General features: G+C 41.1%; 1 protein-coding gene across 2 annotated transcripts in view; it reads right to left on the bottom strand.

Annotated features, from left to right (window-relative positions):
* LRRFIP1 (LRR binding FLII interacting protein 1) overlaps positions 1–25,201 on the bottom strand; it is a 112,623-nt gene that overhangs the window by 12,585 nt on the left and 74,837 nt on the right. Inside the window, exons 11-20 of one of the 2 annotated variants that reach the window (XM_017828522.1) lie at positions 24,861–24,926; positions 21,474–21,551; positions 12,478–12,510; positions 11,563–11,688; positions 10,895–10,966; positions 8,542–8,712; positions 7,529–7,621; positions 6,978–7,070; positions 5,763–5,855; positions 5,163–5,304 (exon numbers count right to left, since the gene is read on the bottom strand). In XM_017828522.1, the coding sequence (XP_017684011.1) occupies positions 5,163–5,304; positions 5,763–5,855; positions 6,978–7,070; positions 7,529–7,621; positions 8,542–8,712; positions 10,895–10,966; positions 11,563–11,688; positions 12,478–12,510; positions 21,474–21,551; positions 24,861–24,926 (967 nt within the window). The remainder of the gene's footprint in view (positions 1–5,162; positions 5,305–5,762; positions 5,856–6,977; positions 7,071–7,528; positions 7,622–8,541; positions 8,713–10,894; positions 10,967–11,562; positions 11,689–12,477; positions 12,511–21,473; positions 21,552–24,860; positions 24,927–25,201) is intronic. The other variant, XM_017828523.1, reaches the window with a different exon arrangement.

A 25,201-nucleotide genomic window follows, 5' to 3' on the forward strand; every position in this document is an offset into this window, starting at 1 on the left:
GAACAAAGCTGCAGAAAAATGCGTTTGAAATTATACAGATTTAAATAACTATTTGTGCAGGTTTAGAAACAGTGCTCTGGACAGGTAATTTAGAGTATAAAATATGTTTATTTAAATTATATACAGCAGCACATTTTGATATACATCTTGAAATTTTGCATTCTGTCTGTACTCTATCAGCTTTGTAACATCAATACAAACACAGCCTTCCATAGCCCCCACCCCCCTCAATTTGCATTTTCTTGTGACGCTCATTGCTTAAAACAACTTTAAATGAATATTTATGTATGCAAAACATGCTCTTCCTCCCAAGCACTAGCAAAGATGCAAGAAAAAAATACAGCAATGGAGTCCAAGTGTCTAATTTATGCCAGGAATTCAAAGCAATCCAGCTTTTCCAAAAAGCACGGGGGCTAGTACACAGAACAACAGTCATCTTTGGTCTGATACCCAATAAGAGTTAAGACATGCAAACTTATCTTCTTTCCAGAACGGAGGAGGTAAGATTGTTTCAGAGATAAAAACATTCTTTCAGAATCATAGTTAGCAAAAAATATAATGCAGTAAGCAAATGCAATTTTAGATAAAAATCTTCTTGGAAAAATAGATATTTTATACATTCATATCTAGACAGTACTTAAGAGCAGACCTAAGCACACATTACAGTGTGTATTGACACTTTCTCTGGAAAAAATAAAAAACCCCATGTGAGACATGGTGTGAAAGGCCTATTGTGGTGCAAAGTGCCTAGATGAAGTAAACATGTATATATTTTTTCCTTTCAGCAAACTAAGACCTGTATGTTGCACTTTCTTCAAACTGTATATTGTTCTTCCAAAGTGCTTAGACTAAGCAGATTCACAGTGATCCTACTATATTTTGGAATGTGACCATATTAGAAATAGACACAAAGTGGAATGAAAATATCTTCTTTTTTTCCATATTAAAAAAATAAGATTAGTTCATAGATTTTAATCATTCTGAAAGAAGTTTCAACATCAGTTTGGCTGATCTGATGAGTTCCTTCATGAAGTGTTAATGTACTTACTGCAGATCTAAGCAGAAGTAAGCATGTGCATAAGTTCACTAAGGTCCCATGCACATATGTACATTCAGGACACCTGTCATCTAGCCTAGAATAAAAAAATGCCTACAGAAATTCCTCAGTAGCAGTTATCCACTCTAGAGGTATGATAGTCTGCATGGTCAATTTGTGAAGCTCATCTGGTGATAAACTTTTAACCTGAGACACAGCAAAACAAAGCCCACTCATGACTTCTTGTGGCCAGGTATGTCAGCGAATAACTTAATACTTGCATCACTACCACGTACATACATTGCATTATGATGAGTTACCTATAAGGAAAAAGCTGTAAGAGTATTCCTAGGGTCTGGTGTCTTGTGCAAAGTGCATGTTTCTGTCCTGGGACTGGTCACATGGCATGTAACTTGTTCAGACTTGAGATCCTGAACTTAGGATATTGTACAGTCATCTCTGGATCTACCTCTACCTTTTCTACTACCCTGCAAATCCTCCTTGCTTTCAGCCCTGTTAATGACAGCACTTTCCAAATCCTGTTCCAAAACACTTTCACCCTGTATTTTTTCCACTGAATTAGAATCTGATGCTTTGATTTCATCTTCCGTCACATCAGCCTTCTCATCAGCATTCCACAGTGCTTCCCCTTGCAAGCACCCTGTTTCTTCAGGCTCATCTTGTTTATGCTGCAAGCTGTCATCTTTGGTCAAGGCATCTTTGGTTCCCATTTGGTCTGTTCCCTCTCCAGCTTTGTCTGTGTGGGCAGTTTTTCCAACAGCACCATTTGCTTCCTCACCCTCTTCTTTCTGTGTTTGAGTTTTCTCTTCATCACATTTTTCATCAGATTCTAGTATTTGATTTGACTCTTCATCAAAATCAAATGCATCACCATCATCTTCCAGGCGCTCAGCTTTCTGTGCCAGGGAATTGTTTGCATGTTCCTCAGAAGCAAGTTCCCCACCATGGTGGTCTGTAAGCTCTAATTCTTGCTCATTTTCTTTCAGTGTTTCTTTATCAGCTTTGTTTTCAGTAGTTACACTAACACCTACACTTGACTCCTCTTTAGATTCATCTTTCTCTTGTTTGACCACCTTCTGCACTTCACCTTCTAAAGGAATATTTTTCTCTGCTTCTGTACTACCTGCTGTTTCTTCACTACACTGAACTGTTTGAACTTCTACCTCTGGCTTTAAATCTTCTACCCATTCTGTCCTACTTTCTTTTCCTTTCTCAGATTCATCCCCTTTTTCCAATTCTGACTCCTTAATTTTATCATCTGAAAGACTTGGGTCTAAACTGGTTTCCTGAGCCGTCACCTCTTTCACAACATCGGTACCTGGCTGTGCCTGCTGCAGCACACTTCCTTCTACCTCAGGAATACAGCCCTCTGCCTCCACAGATGCCTTATCTTGCTCCCCTGTTTCTGCAGAACCTGAACACTTCTTCAGCTCTTCCATAGATTCTTCCTCCTGTCTGTCCTTCTCAGCTGTAGCATTTTCAAGTTCAGTTTTATCTTGTGTACTTTGTTCCTCTGATGATGCTGAAGGACTGTCCTCTGATGAAACTGGCTGGGTGAATGCCTGATGTCCTCCACATTCCTTTTCAAGTGATTCTGCTGGGACACTCCTTTCACAGGACTCCATCCCCTCCACACCCACAGACTCCCTTGGCTGACCCTCAACTGCATTCTCAACCTCATTTCCTTCTTCAGCTCTATCCCCTCCTGTTTCATCAGTTCTTCCATCGGTGCAGTCTTGGCTTTCAACAAGCTTTTCCTCCAAGACCTTTGTAACCTTGTTTTCAGCACTTTCTTCTGAGTGCTGGAGTTCCTCTGGAGTGGAACTCTCCACATTTCCCTCTTCCCTAAGCAAGCCTCCCACTGCACCCTCTGGTAGCCCTGCCTGGTTAAAAACCAGCTCACTGCTCTCACTTGTACTGTTGGCTTCTTGACCCATTTCATTATCACTTAGGTCATGGCTAGTTTTAAGATCCTCTTGTTCTTCCTGCCTGGGTGCAGCTTCTCCCAGTTCCTGCTCTGTACCTAAGTCACAAAGCATTTCCTGAGAAGTCTCAGAAATCTGATGGCCTTGCAGAGCCCCCACCTCCGAGTTCTCGTCTGTCCCTGCACTCGAGTCACAGTGTTCAGCCTCCGTACTATCAGGCTGCTGGGCCAGTGTGCCTGTGGGCTCTGTCACCTTTGTCAGATCATCTGTGTCACTTCCATTGTTGGAAGAAGTGCTCTCTGACACAGGTTCTGTAAGGCTTTGAGTTTGCTCTGCAAACCTACTGTCTGGGAGCATCACTGTTGGCAGGGCGTCACGTTCTTCAACCATTTTTTCTGCCTTTGCATTTTCAGCAGCATGCAATGTCTGTACTTCCTGCTCCTCAGACTCCTCTTTGTGTTCCTCATGCTCAGTATTCTGCATGATTTCTCTTTTCCCCACATCCTCCAAAATCTCATTTTTCATCTCCACTTCATTGGCTTTGCCTAAAAGACCATTGAGAAAGTTGAAGGGACCACACCACAGCACTTACCTCCCCATTTAAAACCCGAAAGAGAGAATGAATCAAAGAACAGGTTAATAAGAGATCAGCTTTTGCCAATTACGTGAGGCAAAGCAGCAATTGAATTAGTAAGGGTCTGGAGATTTTGATCAGTGAAACTCACCACTGCCCTCTCAAAGCAAGAAGTCTCTGGTGCTGGCTTGTGTTTTTGGAAAGGAGATTTATGCTCTTGGCTGTGTGAATTACAGCTTTCGTTGAGGAGGACAACTGTTTGAAGCAGTGCAATTTAACAGCAATACTTGCAGATGTACCTTTAAAGATTGTATTTCCTCAGCAATATTCTCTACAACTTCAGTCCTGACACCCCTCTATGCATGCAGGGGTCTGATGCCATTACAATGAAGTCATGAAGGATTATTCAGTAATATTTTACTTTTAATACCACAAACAGGCATCATCATCAGTGTGCATGACAGACACTGAATGTAAAATCTGATTGGCAAGCAAGTGGTTTGGCTGTTCAGCACTCCCAACACAGAGCAGAGCTCAGGTACTCTGTGCCCCTTACAGCCACCCAAAGGGATGGGGACTTCTGTTTTTTGAAGGTTTTTTGAAAGGTGTGGGTTTTTTTTTATTGTTGTAACAATTTTTCTTCCAACTTATATTTAGAAGCAACAGGTATTAAAACAATAGTGTTTGTGGTTAGTTAGCTTTTGGGTCTATGTTGTACCTATTTCCCCAAAAAAACCCCAAAACCAGAATTAGGAGATATAGAAAACATACTGCATTTAAAAATACACCCTTACCTCGGTTTTTGGTGTTCCATATTGTTTCCATACAGAAACTGAGTGAGGAAAAAGCAGCCAAAAGCTCAAAGCAAGAAAACTTGCACTTGGAACAGTTGGCTGCCTGATGCTATTTATGCATGTTCATTTAGAACAAAAAAACCCAACAAACCGAAAATATTACTTCCTTTCCTTACACTAGTACAATAGTTCTCTGAGTGGCCATTCATCACAACTGTGTAAGAAGATTTTTGCCAACCAGATTTCTCCTTCCTAACGCTATCTATGTCAATTATATTCTTTCAATTAAATGTTAACCTAACAAGTTAAAATGTTGAAGTATTAAATTAACTGCTCAATAGTACAGGATTACCAGGGACAAAGAATTCATCCTCTAGTACGGTGTAATAGTGCCCAGCACTGTTGTTCAAGCAGACACTTCCAGTTCACAGGGATATAAATGAACCAACATACAAGTTCTTTATAGAAAACTAAAATGCTTTTTGTTTCCTTATCAGAATTATCCTGGGACAGCTTTCAAATTCAGGGTTTAAATAGTAATGTGAATGGCTGCTACTTATCTGTAATGTACTGTTTGTATTCTCGTCCTTTGCCGCCTTGGAAGGGAAATGAAGTTTGCCCTTGCAGGAAACTGCACAACATACTAGGAGTGATAATCAATATTAAGCAGAAAAATGCATAGGAAGTGATTTGACAAGTAGCATGCTGCGTGATGTGTTAATTGTCCCACTAACAGATGCCCAAATTCAAGCAAAGATGGATGAATGAATGACAGACAGGCAGGAAGATCTGAAAGGACATACAGCACTTACCTAGCATCCCCTCCCCTCCTGTCTTTAATGCCTGAGTTGTGCCTGGAACGGTTCTGGAAGAATCCAAGTGTCCTTCGTTATCAAGAATGTCTGATGTCTCCCCATTGGTGGCTACATCAGAGTCAGGAATTATTCCATGTTTCTGTAGAGAAGGGAAAGCAATGCTTTAGAGTCTGCTGCTCAGAAAGAGAGGGATTGTTAAGTGTTCTTGTCCGTGATACTCTGAATAAACAATTGCTTCAATTAAACATGGCTGGAAGTCAGGAAAGAGAACAGATATTGCAGTTCTCAGTTTAGCCATTCTGACAGGAAGCATGTCATCCCAGCTCTTTTTTTTTTTAAACAAAAATCTGCAGCTTAAAATGTTCCTCAGAGAAGCATCTCCTACAAAAGCAAGTCCTTATTACTCTCATCTACACTAAGAAGTCACAATCAATAGTAGGGGGAAGGACTTAATATAGAAAATTCCTGAAATGGCAACTTACAGGCAACATGAAAATCAAGTTATTGCTACTGAGGTAGATTTAAATTTTCTGCCAGAATGTACAGGAGAAAAAGGTCAGCAGTTGATTACAAATTTCTTTTATTCCTCTTGCATACCTTCAGTTGCTCCTTCAGCACAAGCACTTCATCTCTAAGGTCATCCCGCTCACTCCTTATGGAATCAAAGAAATCTTTCTGCCTCTCTAGTGCCTGAGTTCCCAACAGAGACAGAGGGCGAGGAGGTGTAAAGAAAGGAAGGTAGACAAGTAAAGGCCATGAAAAGCAAGTGCAAACAAGAATGAGTAGATTTAAGATATTCAGAGACTGATGGAAGGAGCATGGATGAAAAAAGGTCAAGTTTACAGATTACAGGACCGAGTCTACAGACAGAGAGATAAACTCCAAATCCAAGAAATGCACAGCTTATTCAATAACCAGACATTCAGAGCCCAATCCTTCATTAGGGATCCTTCCAATGAGGATCCACGTGTTATTCTTATCTGTTAGACAGGTTAATCCATATCCATATTACTTCCACATGCACACTGAACATATGTTAACAGAAGGGCATAGAAGCAGGCCCCCTGGATTTCAGGAGTCTTTTTATTCCATGGGTTACCATCATGGGTGCAGTACATTTCAATTAATTTGAAAGCTGCCACTATGTCATCCTTAGTCTGGGATGCACCATGTGCAAATGCATATTTTGCCACTGACCACCCCCCCCAATATTGCTATGTAAGTACAAATAGAACCATAAAAAAATTGGACCATTTTCAGTTTCAAGCTGATACGAATTATTGGACATCACAAGCACGGGCAAGCTGCCAGATTTCTTCCTCCTATATTCAGAAAGTCTTTCACAGTGTTCAGTTGGAAAAGAAAGCCAGGTTGTTCTTTAAGAGTGGGTTTCCATGTGGCTTTGACAAGGGGTGGTGGGAAGGGATAAGAAGCATGGGAGACTTTCATCCCAATAGCCTATAAATAGCTCTATTACCTCTTTATCCCACTCCAGTTTCTGCTCAGTCCACAGATTAAATCTGAATAAGCGAAAATTCAATGCTGATGGAATTGCATTATAAATAGCACTTCCTTTCTCGATATGGCAAATGCAAATGGTGCAGCACAGCAAATAAACTACCCTTGGTCTGCAATCAGACCAGCTGCTGGATTTTTCTTGGATTTTATGACACTGGCCAAAGACAAAACTTGCTATTTGCTAGTCACACCAAGCAAAGGCACTAAGGAAGGTTTTATTCATGGGGTTTTACAGAAGCAGAATCAGGTGGAGAATGACACTCTGAAGACATTTCAGGAGTTGACAAGTCCTACCCCTATTTTTTTGTCTTTCCACTCTATTGTCTCCTGAAGGTCGGAAATTTCCCTGACATAGCTCTGCTGTTTCTGTTGCAGCTGTTGGATTTCCTGAGGGACAGGAGCAAAGCAAGAAGACAGAAAGCAGGTAACAGGTTAACAAAGAAGGTCAAGATCGCAGTGATGCCAAAGAAAGAAAAAAGTCAGGTGCTAAAGTAAAAACAGTATCTACATGCACAGCTTCTGACATCTCAACTGAACCTGTGCTCCTGAAGACAATCTTATTATTCACAAGATGACTTAATACAAGTTACACAGTTCTGTTATTTTCCTCTGCATCTCCACAAACAGCTGTCCAAAATATAATACTTGGGAAGAATGAGATAATGTTTAGGAAAGTACTATTTCCATTAGTCAGCTCTGAACCTGTTTGGCCTTAAACACTAATATTTCTTCAGGTGAGAAACTTGAGTAGGCAATAAAATTCTCCATGCCTCACCTTCTCTGCTTCTAGTGCTTACTGGGAATGTACCAAACAAAGAAACCATTAAAAAAAAAAAGTTACTTACTGCAAGCATTTCTTCCCTTTGCTTCAAAGCCTCTTTGATTTCCATGAACTGAAACTGCAATATGCTATGAGCATGCTTCTCCCTCTCAAATTCCTACAAATAACGAAATATTCATGAAATTATTATTAATCAAAAATAGTTTCCAATAAAAAAGGGGGAAACAAGCCCAAACACAAAGGAAACGCTTACTGCAATGTAATTCTTGAATATCCCTCTAATCACAGCCCCACAAGAGTACAATTTTCATCTTATTTGTCCTTTTTCCAAGACCAAATATAGAAGTGACAATCATCATTTAGCCCATTTCATAAGTTGAGCAGCAGGCTGACAGTGAAGACCTTTTACACTCCAGTCCTACAGACTGAAAGGATGGGAATTTAACCCATTCTTTCCACGTGGCCACATACTAAAAGTTAACTGGAGTTATTAAAATAAAAAGAAAAAAACACACTGTATCTTCCAGGAACTGTGTTTTGAGGTGCACTGTAGTCAAATGCCATAAGCTAAAAACAGCCAGTTCTGAAAAACTAACCCAAGCCCCAGTTTTATCATTTAACACCAAATCCCTAGCTGTCAGATGCTGAATTCATGTAAAACTTAATTCAACACTTAACCATGGAGCTGCCTTAACTATCTGAACTGCACAACTCTCCCATGGCCTGCCTGGAGACACCTTTGTGTGTAACAATGCTCCAGAAGTCCCTACAGACAAACCCCCTGAACTTAAAGATGAAATATAAAATAGAGATGTGATAATACCAATATGGCCTTTGCCATCTAAAACATTTCTTCCCTTTTTCAGAAATTGCTTTATAAGACAGAAACTTAGGAAAATTCCCATTTGTAGGACACAAGTAAATAATATGCTGCTATTCCACTTGCCTTAACAGTAATTAAAACAGTAACTTATTCAAAAATTTGAATAGTAATTTGGTTGCCTCCTCACAAAGGTCTCTGCCCACCTCCAAATCTTCCCCTGTTATTTACCATGCCATACATGTACATATACATACTTTACTTTTTTCTTCATATTGCCTCCTGGATTCTGCCAGCTGTTCTTCTAACTCTAGGAGTGCATCCTTCAGGGTGTCTACTTGGTACATAAAATTGGTTTTTTCATTGTCTAGTTGAGCATTTGACACCATAGCCTTTTTGTATTTCTCTTCAACTTCAGCTAGAGAGTCCTGAAAAGAATAACCAACCGCAGTCAGAGCCAGAAATAAAGGACACTTCACCAAGCAAGACCTCCAATGAGAAAAATAAAGTACCAAAACACAAGCATGCCAAGTCTGCCAATGGAAACCAGCACTATTCATGTACTGGAGGCTTCCCAACTGTCCCAAGGTGAGGATAACCTCCTGTGTTCCCACCACACTGGTGACTACAAGCAAGGAGCCTTACCTCAGGACAGATAAAATCCTTCCTGTTCTGTGCTGCATCAGCTTCTGCCTTCCCAGTTTTCTTCCTTCTCCCTCCTCCCCCTGCCCCTGCACACTGGCAGCTCAAAGCAGCTGCTGAAGATGACAAATTGGGATTTTTTTTTTTAAAGGTAAACTGGCCTTGATTTAAGATCATTTCAGGAGATCTGAGGCCTTAAATTAAGGCAGCTTAACAGCCACTTCACACTAATTTAAGAGATCCTTGCAGTGTGGGAACCCCTAAATATACTGAGTCAGGCATTAGAATTAACTGTGAAAGAGAAAACTGCAGCTTTTGTGACCTGATGTATCATTTTCCATTAGGTTTCCCATATCACATCCCTTCTTTACAAATTTACTCTGTAAGATATAGTTCTCAGTATTTTGAAAACCCCTCCTTAACAGCCTGACCTGAATATAAGATACTGAGATATTTATAACAACAAATGATAGCAAAATAAAGATTAGCATCATTTTCCATGTTGTGCAGAAAAACTTTGCACTATTTGATTTTAATACTGAAATAAAAGAGTTACATAAACAAAACAGAGTAAATGTGAAAACAAGGAGGACACACATGTCAACATTTTAGTTTACAGATCAAACAATTTCTCTTGGAACTTGTGTAATACTAATAATTTCAACTGAAGTACGGGTGAGTTTCATATACTTCCTTTTTCAGCCAGTAAGTGGAACTGAGGACAATAGTGGCAAAATCTGAATCATTTTAGTTTACATTTCTATTGACAAATGAGATGATTTGTCTCTCGGGACATGAATTTGTACAGTTCCAAACACTTAACTATGTTTAGGTGCACTTTCCACCCTGAGATGAGAAATACCAGGCACAGGAAAGCCACTAGGATTTGAAAACTGTGGTAGGACCAAACCACATAAATGAGCTGGAAAGGAAGTATATGCAAGGAAGAAGTTAAGGAAGTTGCTGTTCCACACCTTTGGCATGCTACATTTTGGTTTCTTAGCATCAAGCAGTGCAGCTTAGGTGCAAATCAACCCAAAAGCAGTCTAAGGGACAGGAATTGAAAAATTACCTACATTTTTTACGCCATGTGATTATTTTGCTTACGCCAGCTACCCAGTGATCAGGGAAAAAAAGATTTTACAAGAAAAGGGCCAAAATACTCCTCTTTCATTGTCAACTCACTTAAGATGGCAGCATCTTCACCTGTCACAGCACTGAGCCAATGATGCAATCAGCAATTAATGCTGATAAATGCTGTATTAGATATCTATCTGCAAGACTGTCTTTTCCAAAAAAAGCCACAGCTCACATTGCTGCTCATTTGTGAGGTGGGTCATACACAGACATAAAAGTTAGTTGTTGCACCAAAATCTGTTTATGGCTTCATGGAAGTGGCAAGAGCTTCAGCATTCATTCTTCATGTAACAAGCTCTAATACATAGAGTTTTGTTAGAAGGATTATTTAAGGGTGTCTTCTAAACCAAAATGACAGAAATGAAATCAAAAAACAAACCAAAGAAAAGAAACCAAAATGACAGTCACCACCTCACATAACCTTTAAAAAATAAAAACATACAAGCTTTTAAACTCTCATTTTTAATAGTATTGTAGGACATGAGTTCTAGTTCATCTTCCAATATTGGAAGGTTTCTTGAATTAGGAGACTATTAAAAAAAAAACAACCCTAATAATTTTAATTTGCTAGTAAAATGATTACCTCCTGAAACCAGCAAAGACAACATGCAATGGCAATCAGCAGACTTTTCAGTTAACATTTGGAAGCATTTCTCACCACAATCAATCCAGGTCAGAACAGATACTTTTCCAGTTAATTAAACACTTTTCACACAGTTTCCAACCTCTCCAGAAGAACAGCATGCAAGGTCAGCTCTAGGGCTCACACTGGGGCTCTGAATGCTTAGCCAGGGTTAATGATCACACTCTCGGTCTGCAGCAAACCAGTACCTTCAATTCTTTCAGTCCCTGCATGTATTTGCCTTCTACATCCTGAATCTGGTCCTTTAACTCATAGATATCCTGAGGGAAATGGTGAGAAAAGTGAATGATGCCACAGAAACTAACAGGTAGAAGCACAGCTGGTTGGGACAAGCAAGTATTCAAAGTTCTCCTTTATATATCTCTGTCACACAGGTTAAGGGGTCTGATCCTAAGCTGAAGTCTTGCCAGACAACCAGATTTATTGGTTAGAAGTTTATGATAATTCTGCTTTTCTTGACTGGAAAAAATGAAATCTTCAACGTTATGGACAAGACACAGGCACAGGTTCAAAGGCTCCAACCCCAGCCCACAGCCCTTCTCTGCTCCTTTCACTGATGACCACCCTCTGCCACAGCCTCCCTCCTCTTCTTTCCATTAAATCCACTGCTTCTTGCATTATTTCCACCCTCCTATCAGTGGGCTTTATTGAGCCCATTCCCTATTTCAGGATCACGACCGGTTTCCTGCAACACACACCAGCTCCCCACAGCACCTCTAACAAAGCTGATCACTTCTCATTCACTGCACCCAATTCACTGCCAGAACTGCCAGGAGGGGCAGACAAGCCAGTTTCTTCTTGGGAAGGGAGTCTGAAGGACATTTAAACCTTTATGCTGGTTTTAAGTATTTCTCACCTTGATTTCTCTAATAGATGCCTCTGTATCGGCTGAGATGGATGTGTCCCCACTGCCTCTCCGTGAAGAAGTCCCACCCAGAGAAGCCAAGGTAGCTGCTGATAAACTTGAGACAGTACGTGCTCCCTACAATCACACCCAGGTAAACATGGTTAGAATGTTTTTTGTCCCAGATGTATTGTGAGTTTGTAGTTTTTTCCCTTTTTTGTTTTTTTTTTCCACACGTATTACACCAACCCTTGCACTTTTAAATTATGCAGATTTGATTCAAATGTAATTTTCTAAGAAAGAAAAAAATCAAACTCAAGATTTAACAAGGGATACTAATGAGAAAGGGCAGATCAGATGTATTTAAATACTACTGCAATAGGAGTTTGCATGATTTAGCTTCTAACTAATAATTCTTAATTAGACACTCTCTAGGAGCTAATATCAACTTGCCAGACATTTTTCAAAACTTGTAATAATACATTTTTAGGATGGTTTTGACAACTTCTCAAGCTCCTTTCCTTTCATGGGTATTTATCTACTTTACAGCAGTAGCCACATGAACTGTTCTCCTGTATTGAGGGTTCTGCATTAAGCCAATTTCTCACTACTGCAGTAGCCTCCTCTTTTATTACTATGATTTATTTCTTTTTACATAATACCATAATTGAGATCTAATAAATAAATATTCATGTGGCTTAGCCTAAAGCAGTTTCAGCCAACTGCTGCTGAAGGTCAGCTACTTCACATCTGAGTGAGCAGAGGCTGAAAAGTTCACCTTCAAAAATGTAGTAGTAGAAGGCTCCAGCAATTAAAATTTTTGCCCCACAATGGATTTTATAGATTTTTGTGCTCATGACAAGTTCTACCTACCAAAAAGAATGAAGAAAGCATTACTGTCAGAATAATTCATCAGATCCTTCTTACCTTCTCAAAGTCTTTTTCTGGCCTTTCTTCTATCTGTAAGAAACAAAGATTGAGAAGGATTCATTATTATAATAAATAAAGGATAAGAGAAGGCAGTAATATACCAGAAAGAGAATTCTTAAAGCTGTAAAAGATTTCTCATTAGCAATTTCTACCCACTCAAAAAGCAGCCAGCTCGCTCAGAACAGCAGTGTCCTGGCTGGTACCTCAGGGCACAAAGCTGGACAATCCACCTCCAATTTCTAGGCAGCATGTAATTAAGTGAAATATGCTTATTGATAAAAAACTACTTGGTCTATTAAATAAGGCAGAGGAATACATTTTTCTGTACTCTACATCACAATGTTTCAAACATGAAGATGACACACGATCTATGAGTTGGCAATGCAGGAGTACAAAGGGCTAGTTGGGAATGAACTCGAAGTTCCAGATGTCTTTCCCTGGACATAAACAGCTGTATGCAACTGCTGTCCTGACAAATGCAGCTGCTCCTATTTACTTTACAACAATTTAAAAATATGCCTGAAATGAACCCCAAATAGTAATTTATTTAAAGAGAGAAGGGAAGGTTGTTTTTTTTAATTGGAAGATCAACAGATTTCCAGACCAAGGCAGCTTCTTGAAAGTTGCACTTTTTATGGACCTTAACTAAAAAAGGCTTCTCTGAAGCCTGCCACTTAATCCTCCCTGGTCCCAAAAAACAAGGTATCAAGTTAAGACTTGAAATCTACACCTTAAAAACCTCTGGTAAATATTCCCCACTCAAGAAAAACAGCAACTGCAACTTCAAGCAGAGATCCGAGACTACAAAACTGATCCTCAAGTCAAATATCACGAGATCAGCTCAAAGTGTAAATAAACAGCTCTTTTAGGGTTTCAGTACTGCACTACAATTTACTAATTCAGAAGAGATCCTGCACTAAAACTAGTCTAGAAGAAACAAAACAAAATAGTATTTAGGAGTACAGAAAATTAGCATGGATACAAACAGCTTAAATGTTTAAAAGAAAGTTAAAGAACAAGACCCACGTACAACACCAGTAGGAATTTTTTTCTTGATAGGAACCATCTTATCAACTTTTTCCTGTTCTGAAATGAAACGAAATACACACTTTACCAAGAACTAAGTGTAAAAAGGACTGAATGAAAATAAAAGCTTAGCAGAATTCAAGAACTCCTGAACTTCTCAAATTCTTCTGGGAACATTTCAGCATCAGAGTCAAGATGGTTTCCCAAAGCAATCCTAGAAACTAAGGGCTTCCCCAGAACAAGAGACTAAGAGCCAAAGGCAATAGTGTTTTTGAAATTACTGGAAAAATAATCAGGATAGACCCTATTCAGGGGAAGGCAGGGGACAGTTGTGGTTTAACCGGTAATTTCCATGGACAACACACTCAAAAACTACCTCTCCTTCCAATCAGTTCACAGGAGGGGTTTTATCTGAATTATGCAGAATAATATGGGGATGATCCAACTCATTATTTTTTTATATTATCCATGGTACCCTATTAAAAAAAAAAATCTGAGAACTGAGAGGTACCTATTACAAATCAGCTTCTTACACTGACAACACATCTCGTAGCATAAATGCCCTATGAATTAGCATTAAAAAGTTTAAGTCTGAGGCTTGGAAGTAAAATAAGCCAGACTTAAAGCTCTAGGTCTAAACTTTGCAAAGACACTGAATACACAAAATACTTAAGAAAAAACCCTCAAATCTCTGAATTTGGATGCAGTAAGAGAAGGTAACTAATGAAGGCATGTACCTCAGTTCAGACCCCATAAACAAGATGGACTGAATTGTGCAAACAGCCTTTTATTTTCATGACAGACAGCTCCAAGTGCTGGATTTGGCAGCCTTTTAGCCTGGCCAAGCACTATGTGGTTGTTTATCAAGAGAGTTGTGGCAGTGTCAATACTGGCATGTGACAAAAGATTAGTGTGCACACACACACACACACACACAAATCTACCTCCAGGAGTTTTTGTACAGCCTTTGCAAAATCTGCCTTTACAGGTTCAGGGCACAACTCAAAACATTTATTTTCCTTAAGCCATTTGCAGAATGGCCTCTATTTTCTGAAATTATGTGCAATCTCAGTTTTTAGTAAAATAAAGAAGGGAGCAAATATTGATATTGTTTTAATGGTGCACCACGTGAGTCAAATAAAAGCTTCCATTTACAAAGGGGAAATTGTTGAAGACAACGTGGTGAGAGAAGTGACTACAGTGAATATTTGTACTCAGAGCATTCATAACCACACCTGTGAAGCCTGCTACACCTTTATTGCAAAACAATCTTAAATAATAACTCTAATGGGGCATAATCTGTTACAATTAAAGCTATTAAGTAACATCTAAAATTGAGGTAGTTTGAAAAAACAAACCAGGAGATTTCGTTTTCCCTAGTGATGCTCCTGCACACATCCATTTGGTGCCATGAATGGCATACTCAGCATTTTCCCCTCAGAGCCAGTAATTACTACTACTAACTTATTTAAATATTAACACTAAAAAAAATGTATAATGTCTTGAGAAATGCCAGTTCCTCATTCCAAAATAATATCCTTACATTACAAAGATGACTCCTGCTACACAACACTTCTCTAAGCAAAAGGTCAGTCTGAAACAAGCAGCATTTAATTTTATGGTTACATGGCAGTGAAACACCAAAACCTGTCTTCTAGAAAGACAGTAGATTAATATTTTATACAGTTTTCATTCTGCTTATGTTTAGATTAATGTATTCACAGTATCACCTCTTTAAAGAGATAATTTTGCTTTTCAACAGCAGTTAGCCACCAGAGGGAACTAACTCCAGGTTTCCAGCCTTCATCCAGTCCCCCACAAGCCCTTTGGCAGTTGATTCAGCACGAAATCAGAGAAAGGTCAGGGAATAAATGTTTGGTTTTATTTGAAGTTGTTCAGAATTCTTGCCCAAAATACTTACCTTCTATTTTAGCGTTCAATCAAGAACATGGCAATTATTAAACAGTTTGAAAATAACTTCTTCACCTTCAAAGCACAGCTGTTCAAAAAAAAACATTCTGGCTTTGGGACTTTTCCCACACACAACGGACTGAGAGAATACTTGCTAAAAAGGAGATTTAAAGAGGGATTCACCTAATGATACTTTACAGAACACTGTACCATTTTTCATTTGCACAAGGGTACGGGTCTGTCTCTGATCACAGATTATCTTCCTCTTCACCAACAACTTGGGCAATTTGTTCCTTATTGCGTAAAAAAGCAGGAAAAGGAAGCAATTTTCCGAGGAACTCCAGCACGCATATCTTTGTTTTGGCAAAGGGAATAGGTTGCTGTCTGCAAAATAAGTGCAATGGGATCAGAGTTCAGCCTCTTCTGACAGGGGTTTCGGAATAAATCCAGAGCCACGTTACAAAAATGTCAGCAGTATCAAGGGCTTACTGCAGCTGGAAGTGTAACAGGAGCAAAATCATCCCACAAGCCTATATATGGATACAGTGCCTATTTTTCATAGATAATAAATACATTTTAGTACAACGTTTGAGAAAGTATTTCTCTGTACTCTGCAGTCAGTTAGTGTGTTAACCCTTGAAGCTCTTTGCCACCAGGGAGCGTCCAGGCCAAAATTAGAGTCCCTGCAGCACTATCAGAGAGCATCCAACAAAGCAACTCTTAAATAAAGAGCTCTTAAAATCAACAAAAGGAACAGGATTAAGGCACAATTTCCAGCTTCCAGGCTCCTGAACAAGGCTAGAGAAGAAGGGAAATATGGAACGCTTGCTGACTGGTTGTGCTACATACCATGCTCGGGTATCAGAACAACTTTGGTGTGTTCAGTATGTGGCTGTCACTGCTCAGCCCCATCTAAGGTCCTGCACTTAGATCAACTTTCTCAGGAAAGCAAGGGGGTTTTTACGGTGACAAATCAAATTAAGTCATTTCCTGCTCTCTTAAAGTAGTACAGCACAGTTTGAAATGGAAACATGGTCAACAATGAAGAAAAATTTTTACAATAGGTAGTGCTGAACACAGGGATGGTGCCTACAAAACCTGGAATTAAAAAAAGACAAAAGAGGTACTGCAGGCAGTATAACCCCTCCTAAAATCCCCATCTTACCAGTCTGATCAGCTGGGCTGGGCCAGGCAGTAACACAGAGTCCCTTCGTGTTTTTCCAAGGAGAGCCACCTTAACACTAGCAATTAGCAACAAGCCTTTCAAAGTCAGCAGGGGAAATCCACTGCTGAAATTTTTCAGGTCTGAAGCTGGTTTGTGAGAAGAATCCTCGCTCAGGAATGAGTGCTATGCCAAACGTCATTGCTTAAACAAACTTATCAGCCTCTGAAATGCAAGTCAGCACTGCAGCAAATCCTCACTCTGGAGGGGCCCAAAGCACATCCAGACTCTCAGAGGCCAGGCTTGGATAAACCTTCAGGTGTAGAGGAGGGAAGGCAAAACCTGATAAGTGCCTATGTCAAAATTAAGTCTGTCACTGTCTTCATTTTATTTCTGGAGAGAACACGAGCTTCTTCCAGTGAACAAAGCTGTTCTCAACAACACAGAGTCAATGTGACCTGAGCACTGTGTGTATGACCTGGACATATGGACAGACTGGGAACGAGATGCTGGAAATCGGTGCCACAGGAAGGGATCTGGGGTCCTCACTGATGGTGAGCTGAATATGAGTCAGCAGTGCCCTGGCAGCCAGGAGGGACATCAGTGTCCTGAGGGGCATCAGGCAAAGAAAGCATTGCCAGCCAGCTGAGAGAGGGGATTGTCTCGCTCTGCTCCGGGGCGGCCTCCCCTGGAATACTGTGTGCAGTTCTGGGCACTGCAATATAACAAACATCTAAAGCTGTTAGAGAGCATTCAAAGGAGGGAAATGAAGATGATGAAGGGTCTGGAGGGGCCATATGAGGAGCAGCTGAAGGCACTTGGCTTGTTCAGCCTGGAGAAGATGAGACTGAGGCCAGACCTCACCATGGTCTGCAGCTCCCTCACGAGGAGCAGCTCGGATCTCTGTTCTCTGTGACCAGTAACAGGACTGGAGGAAACAGCTGGAGCTGAGTCAGGGGAGGTTTAGGCTGGATATCAAGAAGAGGTTCTTCCCCCAGAGGGTGACTGGGCATTGGAACAGGCTCCACAGGGCAGTGGTCACCGCCTCAGGGTTGCCAGAGCTCAAGAAGCATTTGGACAATGCTTTCAGGGACATGTTGGGACTGTTGGGGTGTCCTGTGCAGGGACAGGAGATGGACTCGATAATCCTTGTGAGTCCCTGCCAACTCAGGATATTCCATGATTCTACACACGCTCACACTGCTGTCGGTACCAGCCCATCTGATGCCAACTGCTCGTGCCCACTGCCTGAGCCTCCACAGGAAGGGAGAGAGCCAGGATAAACCATCATCTCCTCAGGGTAGCAAAATGTGCCCTCTCCTATTATTTTGCCTGCCTTTGCTCAGAAAGCCTTCAGACAAATACTCCTGCATTCTGAGTCTATTCAGCTTTTTAATTTTAAAACCCCCAAACTTCTACAATTCATACTAAAAGTCCATCTCAGTCAAAACATGCCGATAGCTCAGGCACAAGATTTACCCCCATCTGCACAAAAGGACCTGCTGTTTGCTCTTGGTAGTCTTGAGATCTGTATTTTTTATAAGGATAATTCTTTAGTATTAAACAGCACATTTGCATAGCTGCAGTGACTGCAAGGGCAGCAGATGATTACTCCTGGGGTAACAGGAAAAATGTTAAAGAAAAATAAACACACAGCAAACTTCATGCAGAAACAGTGAATTTGTAAAAATAACTACAAAGACAAATATTTACATGTTATGTTTAAGTACCTTCCTGCTTTTTCCTGTATTACCAACATGGTAACACAGAGAACAAAAGCTGGCAAAGCTCTGCACACCAGGAAAACTACTGTTTTGCTGAAATCTTAGTGAACAGTGATAGAAGGAGGTAGCAAAATTCTGAGAAAAAAATTTAAGGGCTGCAGTGACTAGCTGTTGTATGCTTTAATTTAGAAAGGTCAATGGAATCATTCTCCATTCCCCATGTATAATTTCTCATGGTAAGTTGGTAGGCTTGGGAACAGCTCAGTTTTGGTTTTCTGCCTAATAATGCCCATAATCATAAGAAAATCATGTGTTAAGCATGCATGATCAGAGTACATGGATTTTGTAAACTGTCCCACTCTCAACTGACACAAGCATGCTGGAAACAGCTTTTCAACCCAACAGATATTCCCCTATTTCTTTTCCTCCACCAGCCATTTAAAAAGTAAACTTGGAATCGAATCTTTACGTGTGTAAATCCCAGAAAATGTATAAAGCAAAATCAAGAAACCATATAATTAAGGCAGGAAACAACTCAGTGTTGTGGTTTAGTGATGTTGAAACAAATATTTCTAATGTTGACTAATGATATAAACAAAACCAGCCCTTTTTTCCCCTCTCAGGTTATCACTGTCGTCCAAGGAGATCCTCATTCTTCCTTCAGGAATTCCCAGCAGCTGACACTTCAGGAGTAGAAGCCATGCACTCCTGAGCCTGCTGAGAAGACAGGGCTCTGTCTCAGCATCTTTACTGCCAAGATCAAGTATACAACTGAAAACATCATCAAAATGCTTTGAAACCTCTGTTAGTAAAAGGCAAGTGATTCCTCACTGTGAGTTCAGGTAAAGCAATGTCTGTTTAATACAGGGGGAAAAAAGGGAAAATAATATTATTATCACAAGGTGCTGCTGTATTGACCCTGTGTAGTAATAAAGACTTTGAGGATCAACTAGACTCACTATGGCATTAACTCTCAGCTCTTCTTCAAAGCCACGAGATAAGGGAAGCTCTTCACACCCTGCAGTAAACCACTAATTAAAAAAAAAATAAAAGTAGTTTAAGAAGTGCCTATTGTCTCCCTGTAGAGCAGATTCAGCTTGGCACCTTGGTGCTGACACAGCAAACCATCCCCAGCCACTTGCATACCAACAGGCCAAAGCGTATGTAGAGAATTAAAATTTTAAAATAGAAAACCTCTTGTGCAGCTCCCAGGAGGGGCAAACTGCATCCTGTGATTCCCATAAGCAACTTGCACGGATTACTTGGTTTGCATACAAAAAACACCTAATGGAAACCAACAGCAGCATATGGGTACCCAGCTCCTTACCCTTAAAGAATTTTAATGGAATCTCTGTTTATTCTGATTAACTTTTGCTTTGGGGATAATTGAAATTCAGTTTGCAAAGCCATTTAAGAAGTATTACTAATGTAAGTTATATACTGCAAGAACTCATAGCTCAGGGACTCAGGTTCAGGGACTAATTGAAATACTGATTTATTTATAGCTCACCGGCTGCCATACATTATCTGGTGAAAATAATTTTCTTTTTTAATTAATTTTTACCCTCGTCTTTAAGAAACACCAATACTTCAGAGCACATAGCTTTGTTCTATCAGTATTCAAACTGCAGACTACATTTGAAGGGGGAACCAGCAGAGAATCACAGTCCCTTGGGTTGGAAGGGACTTTAAAGCTCAGCTCATTCCAGCCCCCTGCCATGGGCAGGGACACCTTCCACCAGACCAGATTGCTCAAAGCCCTGTCCAACCTGGCCTGGGACACTTCCAGGGGTAGGGCAGCCACAGCTTCTCTGGACAACCTGTGCCAGGGCCTCACCACCCTCACAGGGAGGAATTTCTTTCTAACATCCCATCTAACCCTGCCCTCTGTCAGTGAGAAGCCATTCCCCCTTCTCCTGTCAGGACGTGCCCTTGTCCAAAGTCCCTCTCCAGCTCTGCTGCAGGTTCCCACGATGGGGACATTGAACACAAAGCAATTCCTTACTGCAGCCTGCATGTGTTTCCCAAAGAGGAACACCCCAAGTGTCCATGCTACAGCTCAGCTGTTGATGTGGCAGCTTTCTTGCCGATCCAGATACTCCTTTTTAATTGGTCCTTAAGGCAACATTTACAGCATTAAAGTTCCAGCTCCTCAGCAAAGGCAGCGGGATGTTATAACTAGAGCAGCATGTTGTGTGTGTTAATTTACACCCTCCTCACCCCTTTTTCTTGGGGATGTGGCAGGTAACACATGACAGGTCCCAGGAGAAAGAGCACAGTAAAACTTCCCTAAAAGGAAGGTTTCCATGAAGCAAAGCCAGTTTATTGAAACTCAGTGCAACGCTTCAAAACCCACTCTCTATGGAAAATTAATGTTGTTATAGACCTTAAGCTGCACATTTCCTCTCAGAGACATCCTACTGCACTCTGCTACTGTCACCACACTATCAGCTCGTGCTCGGGAATTAATCAGGGAAGATACTCAGTTGTAAACACAAAAATGGAAACAACCACAAAGAGAAAGCACAGCATGCCACTAAAAAAATCAGAAGACAGTTACTTCATATCTAAGAACAGCAGATGCTGGATAAGCCTTTAGTATTTAAGCCCTGCTCAGCCACAATTTAGGAATTCATGCTGGGTACGCGTTATCCTTGTAGCACTTCACCATGCTCAAGGGTCTTCAGTGCCTGGTACTCTACAGACCCATAAACATGTCCAAATTCAACCTCTGGAGCACGCTACAGCTTTGCAGCAACACAACACCAAAATAACTGCTCGATGTAGAGAAGCTAAACTGCATAAATGCTGCAGTAAGATTTAGAGTTTCCTGATTTTAATCCCTGAAGGAGATGCAGTACTAGCACCAGTCTTTTTCGTAATACCCTTGCCAGTGTGCTTCATGCCCAACTTAAAATAAATTTAGCACTGTCACACGAGTCCAAACTGTACTTTCTGTTGTAAAAACATGTGCATCTGCACCGAAATTACTTTGGTTCTGTAACATCTCATCTGGTTCACCCCTTCTTTGTCTTAAGCGTTGCCCAGAAGGTCCAATTAATACCGTAAGAAACTGTCTCATGAGGGACAGTGACCCCTTAGTACAAAACAGACCTTGAAGAACAGAGGAATGAAACAGTTCAGGGACAAAGATAAATAGAGGAGCTCACCACTGGACTGGCCCGAGCAGAGCTGGCTCTTGAGGATGCCCGAGATCCCGAACCAAGGTAGCAGCTGTACTCGGAAGGCTGCCGCAGGTAAACCAGGAACAGCAAGCAGAGAAAAGAGAAAGGCATTAGAACTGGGAAGAGAAGCAAGAGAGGATGTAGAGCATTACATCTGAAGTTAGTTACGAAAATGGTTTCATGCAGCTGGACAAAGGAATAGCAGTGAAAGAGAGCAGACACCTCAAGTGTTAATTTAAAATTTAAGGCAAGTAGTAAGTCCACTGACGGATCAGGCAGAGTTTTGGTTAAATTATTTGAATGACAGAATACTAATGATTTATTTATATCTCTTAAGGTACCAGTCACAAGTAAACAACCCTCAGTTTCTATACAAAAGGCTCCATCCTACTTTCCAAGAGCTCTGAGGTTCTCTGGTGAATCTTTTTCCCGTGTTTCCAACATTGTGCACATATAAAATGAATCCATGCTCCACAGGCCAAAGCAAGAAATATCCATCCATCCAGGATTAAAGCAAAAACTGAGACCATCTCAGAGACTGAGTATCTCTCCTGCTTTTCCAGCATCTGCAGTCTTCATCTCCTGCCAAAGAAAGTCTTAGCCCTTCTTAAAAGCAAACATCTAAGCAGTGATGCAGAACACACAGGGCTGGCTTGTTGCTGACAAGCACAAAGAATGTGTCTATACTGTTTTATTTCCAGAGGTTATAATGCAATGGAAGTAGAAAAGGGAAATTAAAGTTTAAAGTGCCAGAGAAATAAAACTAAAACTTATTCTGGAAATAATGAGTTTGTTTTATAGGTGATTAAGACTTTTCCTCAGATACAAAAATGGAGAAACCTAAGGAATTATAATACTTTTAAGATGCATATACTGTCTTTTCTTAAGGTTTCTTTTATTATGTTACCTGACCACTACAGGAATCTCTGGACTTCTCAGCTGCAGAGACAACCAGGCCTTCACCAAACTACTGGAGGGTTGTTTCAGCACACTGTTTAGTCACACTAACAAAGCAGCACAGCATTGACTGGAAATTAAACTTACAGCACTAATAAGTGGTAAGAGAGTAAGCTGGAAATAACCCCAGCTAGAATACAACCACAAGCTTAGTTACTAACCACAAAGCACTATGTGCAAGGTATACAGCCCTTAGCAAGCCCTCAGGCAGGGCAGAACGTGGCCAAGCCATGTCCTCGGATACACTCAGAGGGGGCCCTGGCACAGGTTGCCCAGAGAAGCTGTGGCTGCCCCACCCCTGGAAGTGTTCAAGGCCAGGCTGGACGGGGCTTGGAGCAACCTGGTCTTGTAGAAAGTGTCCCTGCCCATGGCAGGGGGTGGAACGAGATGATCTTTAAGGTCCCTTCCAACCCAAACCATTCTGGGATTTTATGTCTCACATGACGTGACATTGGCTTCGTGCACCTGAGCTTCATTTCAGAGGTGAGAATATGCATAATATAGAACTCTGTTGCATGCTGTTTACAAGTACTGTCAGTCACACTAATTCCTAAATTAAAGACATAAAGTACTGAAGTAAAAATTTATATTCTCTTTTCTTATTAAGCAGTTAGAGCACAGAAGCCTTGGCCATCACCAGTGGTTTATGTTTAACCTAAGAAGGGTTTAGAATAAATTTGAAACATGTGACAGGGAAAAAGTATTAATTACTGATGAGTCCAACATTAATGCTTCCAGGGCCTATTTATCCTGTGCATTGCAGGGCAGGGTATGGAAGCAAGTGCACTTGTTCAGCTGGCTGAGACCAAATAGAGCCGGGTTCAGCCTCACCCCCTGCATTCACCTGACCATCCAAAAACATTCTTTGGGAACAGCTACCCAGATGGCACTCCCTCTACGTGTTAAAAGTGCTGCAAGGTTCAGAGACATCAAAATAACCACAGATAACCTGGCAATTGTGACAAGGTCATTGCCTTGGAAGCAAATCCCTCGTACTTCAACTCTTTCATTACTACAGGCAACCATTCAACAGGAGCTGGAAAAGCTGGGTTACACACAGGCTTCCAAAGACCTGTGGCACAGGGTGGGATTGGGATGGAGGAAGGGGAATGAGCACCAGAGTTTTATTGAGTGTTCCCTGCTCAAGCCATCGACAGCAGGTGAAAGATTTGTAAACAGTTCCTGGGCTGAGAGCCCGCTGTAAATGATTTTTCCCCAGAGCAGCAGTGCATCATCTGGACCTCCGAGGGACTAAACCCAAACATAAGACAACATCCCATAAAAACACAGGGCTACAGCCAGCTCAGCCTCAGTGGCAAACTCACTGAACTGCAGGCTGCTGCCACAACACTGCAAATGGGTCAGTATCAACGAATTTTCCGAGGCAGACAAAGGAAATCAAGGCAGAATTGTGAAACAAAAAGCAATTTGAAGCTTAACATCAGTAGGAAGATGCACAGCACAACTAATGAAACAATGGGACTGCAAGAGGATGGCACAGCCCTTTAAAGGCTAACAGGTGCTCAGTAAGCATTCTGGAAAGAGTTTCCTCCTCCAGGCTAATAAAAATGTAGTGTTTAAGGTTAAATTAACATCAATGCTTTTGTTTGCTGGGGTCTTTTTGGTTGGTTGGGGTCTTTTTATAATCAATGGGCCCCCAGGGCAGGACTTAAGAATCAAAAGAATACTGACTTTTATTTTTTTTCCCAGGTGGGCACAACAGCAGCAGCCATACCACCTGGCCCGAATGCCCACCATGACACAAAGGCCCTCTGAGAAGAGGTGAAGGCATTTTCTGCCTTCTAATCTGTAAACCAAGTCCTGCAGTTTCTGTTTTTTGAAAGGAAACAACTTATACTGTTATTCCCCATATTGTTGCTCCCCATCAATGACAGAGCTCTCCGCTCTCAGGAACGTGTAATTTGGAAGCCTTGTCATGAGTTGGCATGTATATGAATATAAAATATATTTGAATATAAATCCAAGAAACAAACCCAAGCAAGTCATTTGTTCACAAAAATCCTTTGCTTCACACTAGCATAGGATTGCTAACGTGGAACTGATTTTTAACTTTTTTGTTAATTATTTTTTAGACTTGCATTTTTCTCAGTTTTCCAAAGAAGAATTAAGTCTCAGCAAGGGACAGGACTTCAGGTACCACTTTGAAAGGTGTTTTATCTGCAAACCAAGCACGAAGCAGGGCCAAATTTCCCTCTCTGCAGATAAACCACCCACTTTTTATTTCATGGAATCTCCCGGAAACAGTGCTACTACTTATGACACCCGCAGCAGCAAGCTCTGGATCTCACACAGTTCATCTTAAATGCTCCTCAACCCAGCAAAGGCTGAGTCCTGGTACATACAGATAAAGGGAGGACAGAGACACACAGCAGGGAAATGCAGAAAACATCTTACAGCACGAGAACTAGGGGCACTATACCGACGGCTCCCGCTGTAAACGCTCTCCTCGTACACAGACGCCTACAATTAAAACACAGAGTCAGCGCAGGAGTGGCAGGTCACGTTTCAGGCTGCAGAATTCCAAACTCACACGGTGCAGCGCGGAGGAGGACGTGAGGGAACGAGCAGGATGTGAGAGGACTGGGACATCTCCTGTGTGCAACCACAAGCGACATGCAAGGGATGGTCTAACCTGGGAAACACCGCGAGGGACGTGCAGAGTCTGACACACACCCCGAGTCCATCACACATCGTGCACTTCCAACCCTTCTCCCGGGGGTTAAAGTCAACACTCG

This window comes from Lepidothrix coronata, unplaced genomic scaffold (genome assembly GCF_001604755.1).
Source record: "Lepidothrix coronata isolate B3197 unplaced genomic scaffold, Lepidothrix_coronata-1.0 Scaffold149, whole genome shotgun sequence".
In the NCBI taxonomy this organism is placed as follows: domain Eukaryota; kingdom Metazoa; phylum Chordata; class Aves; order Passeriformes; family Pipridae; genus Lepidothrix; species Lepidothrix coronata.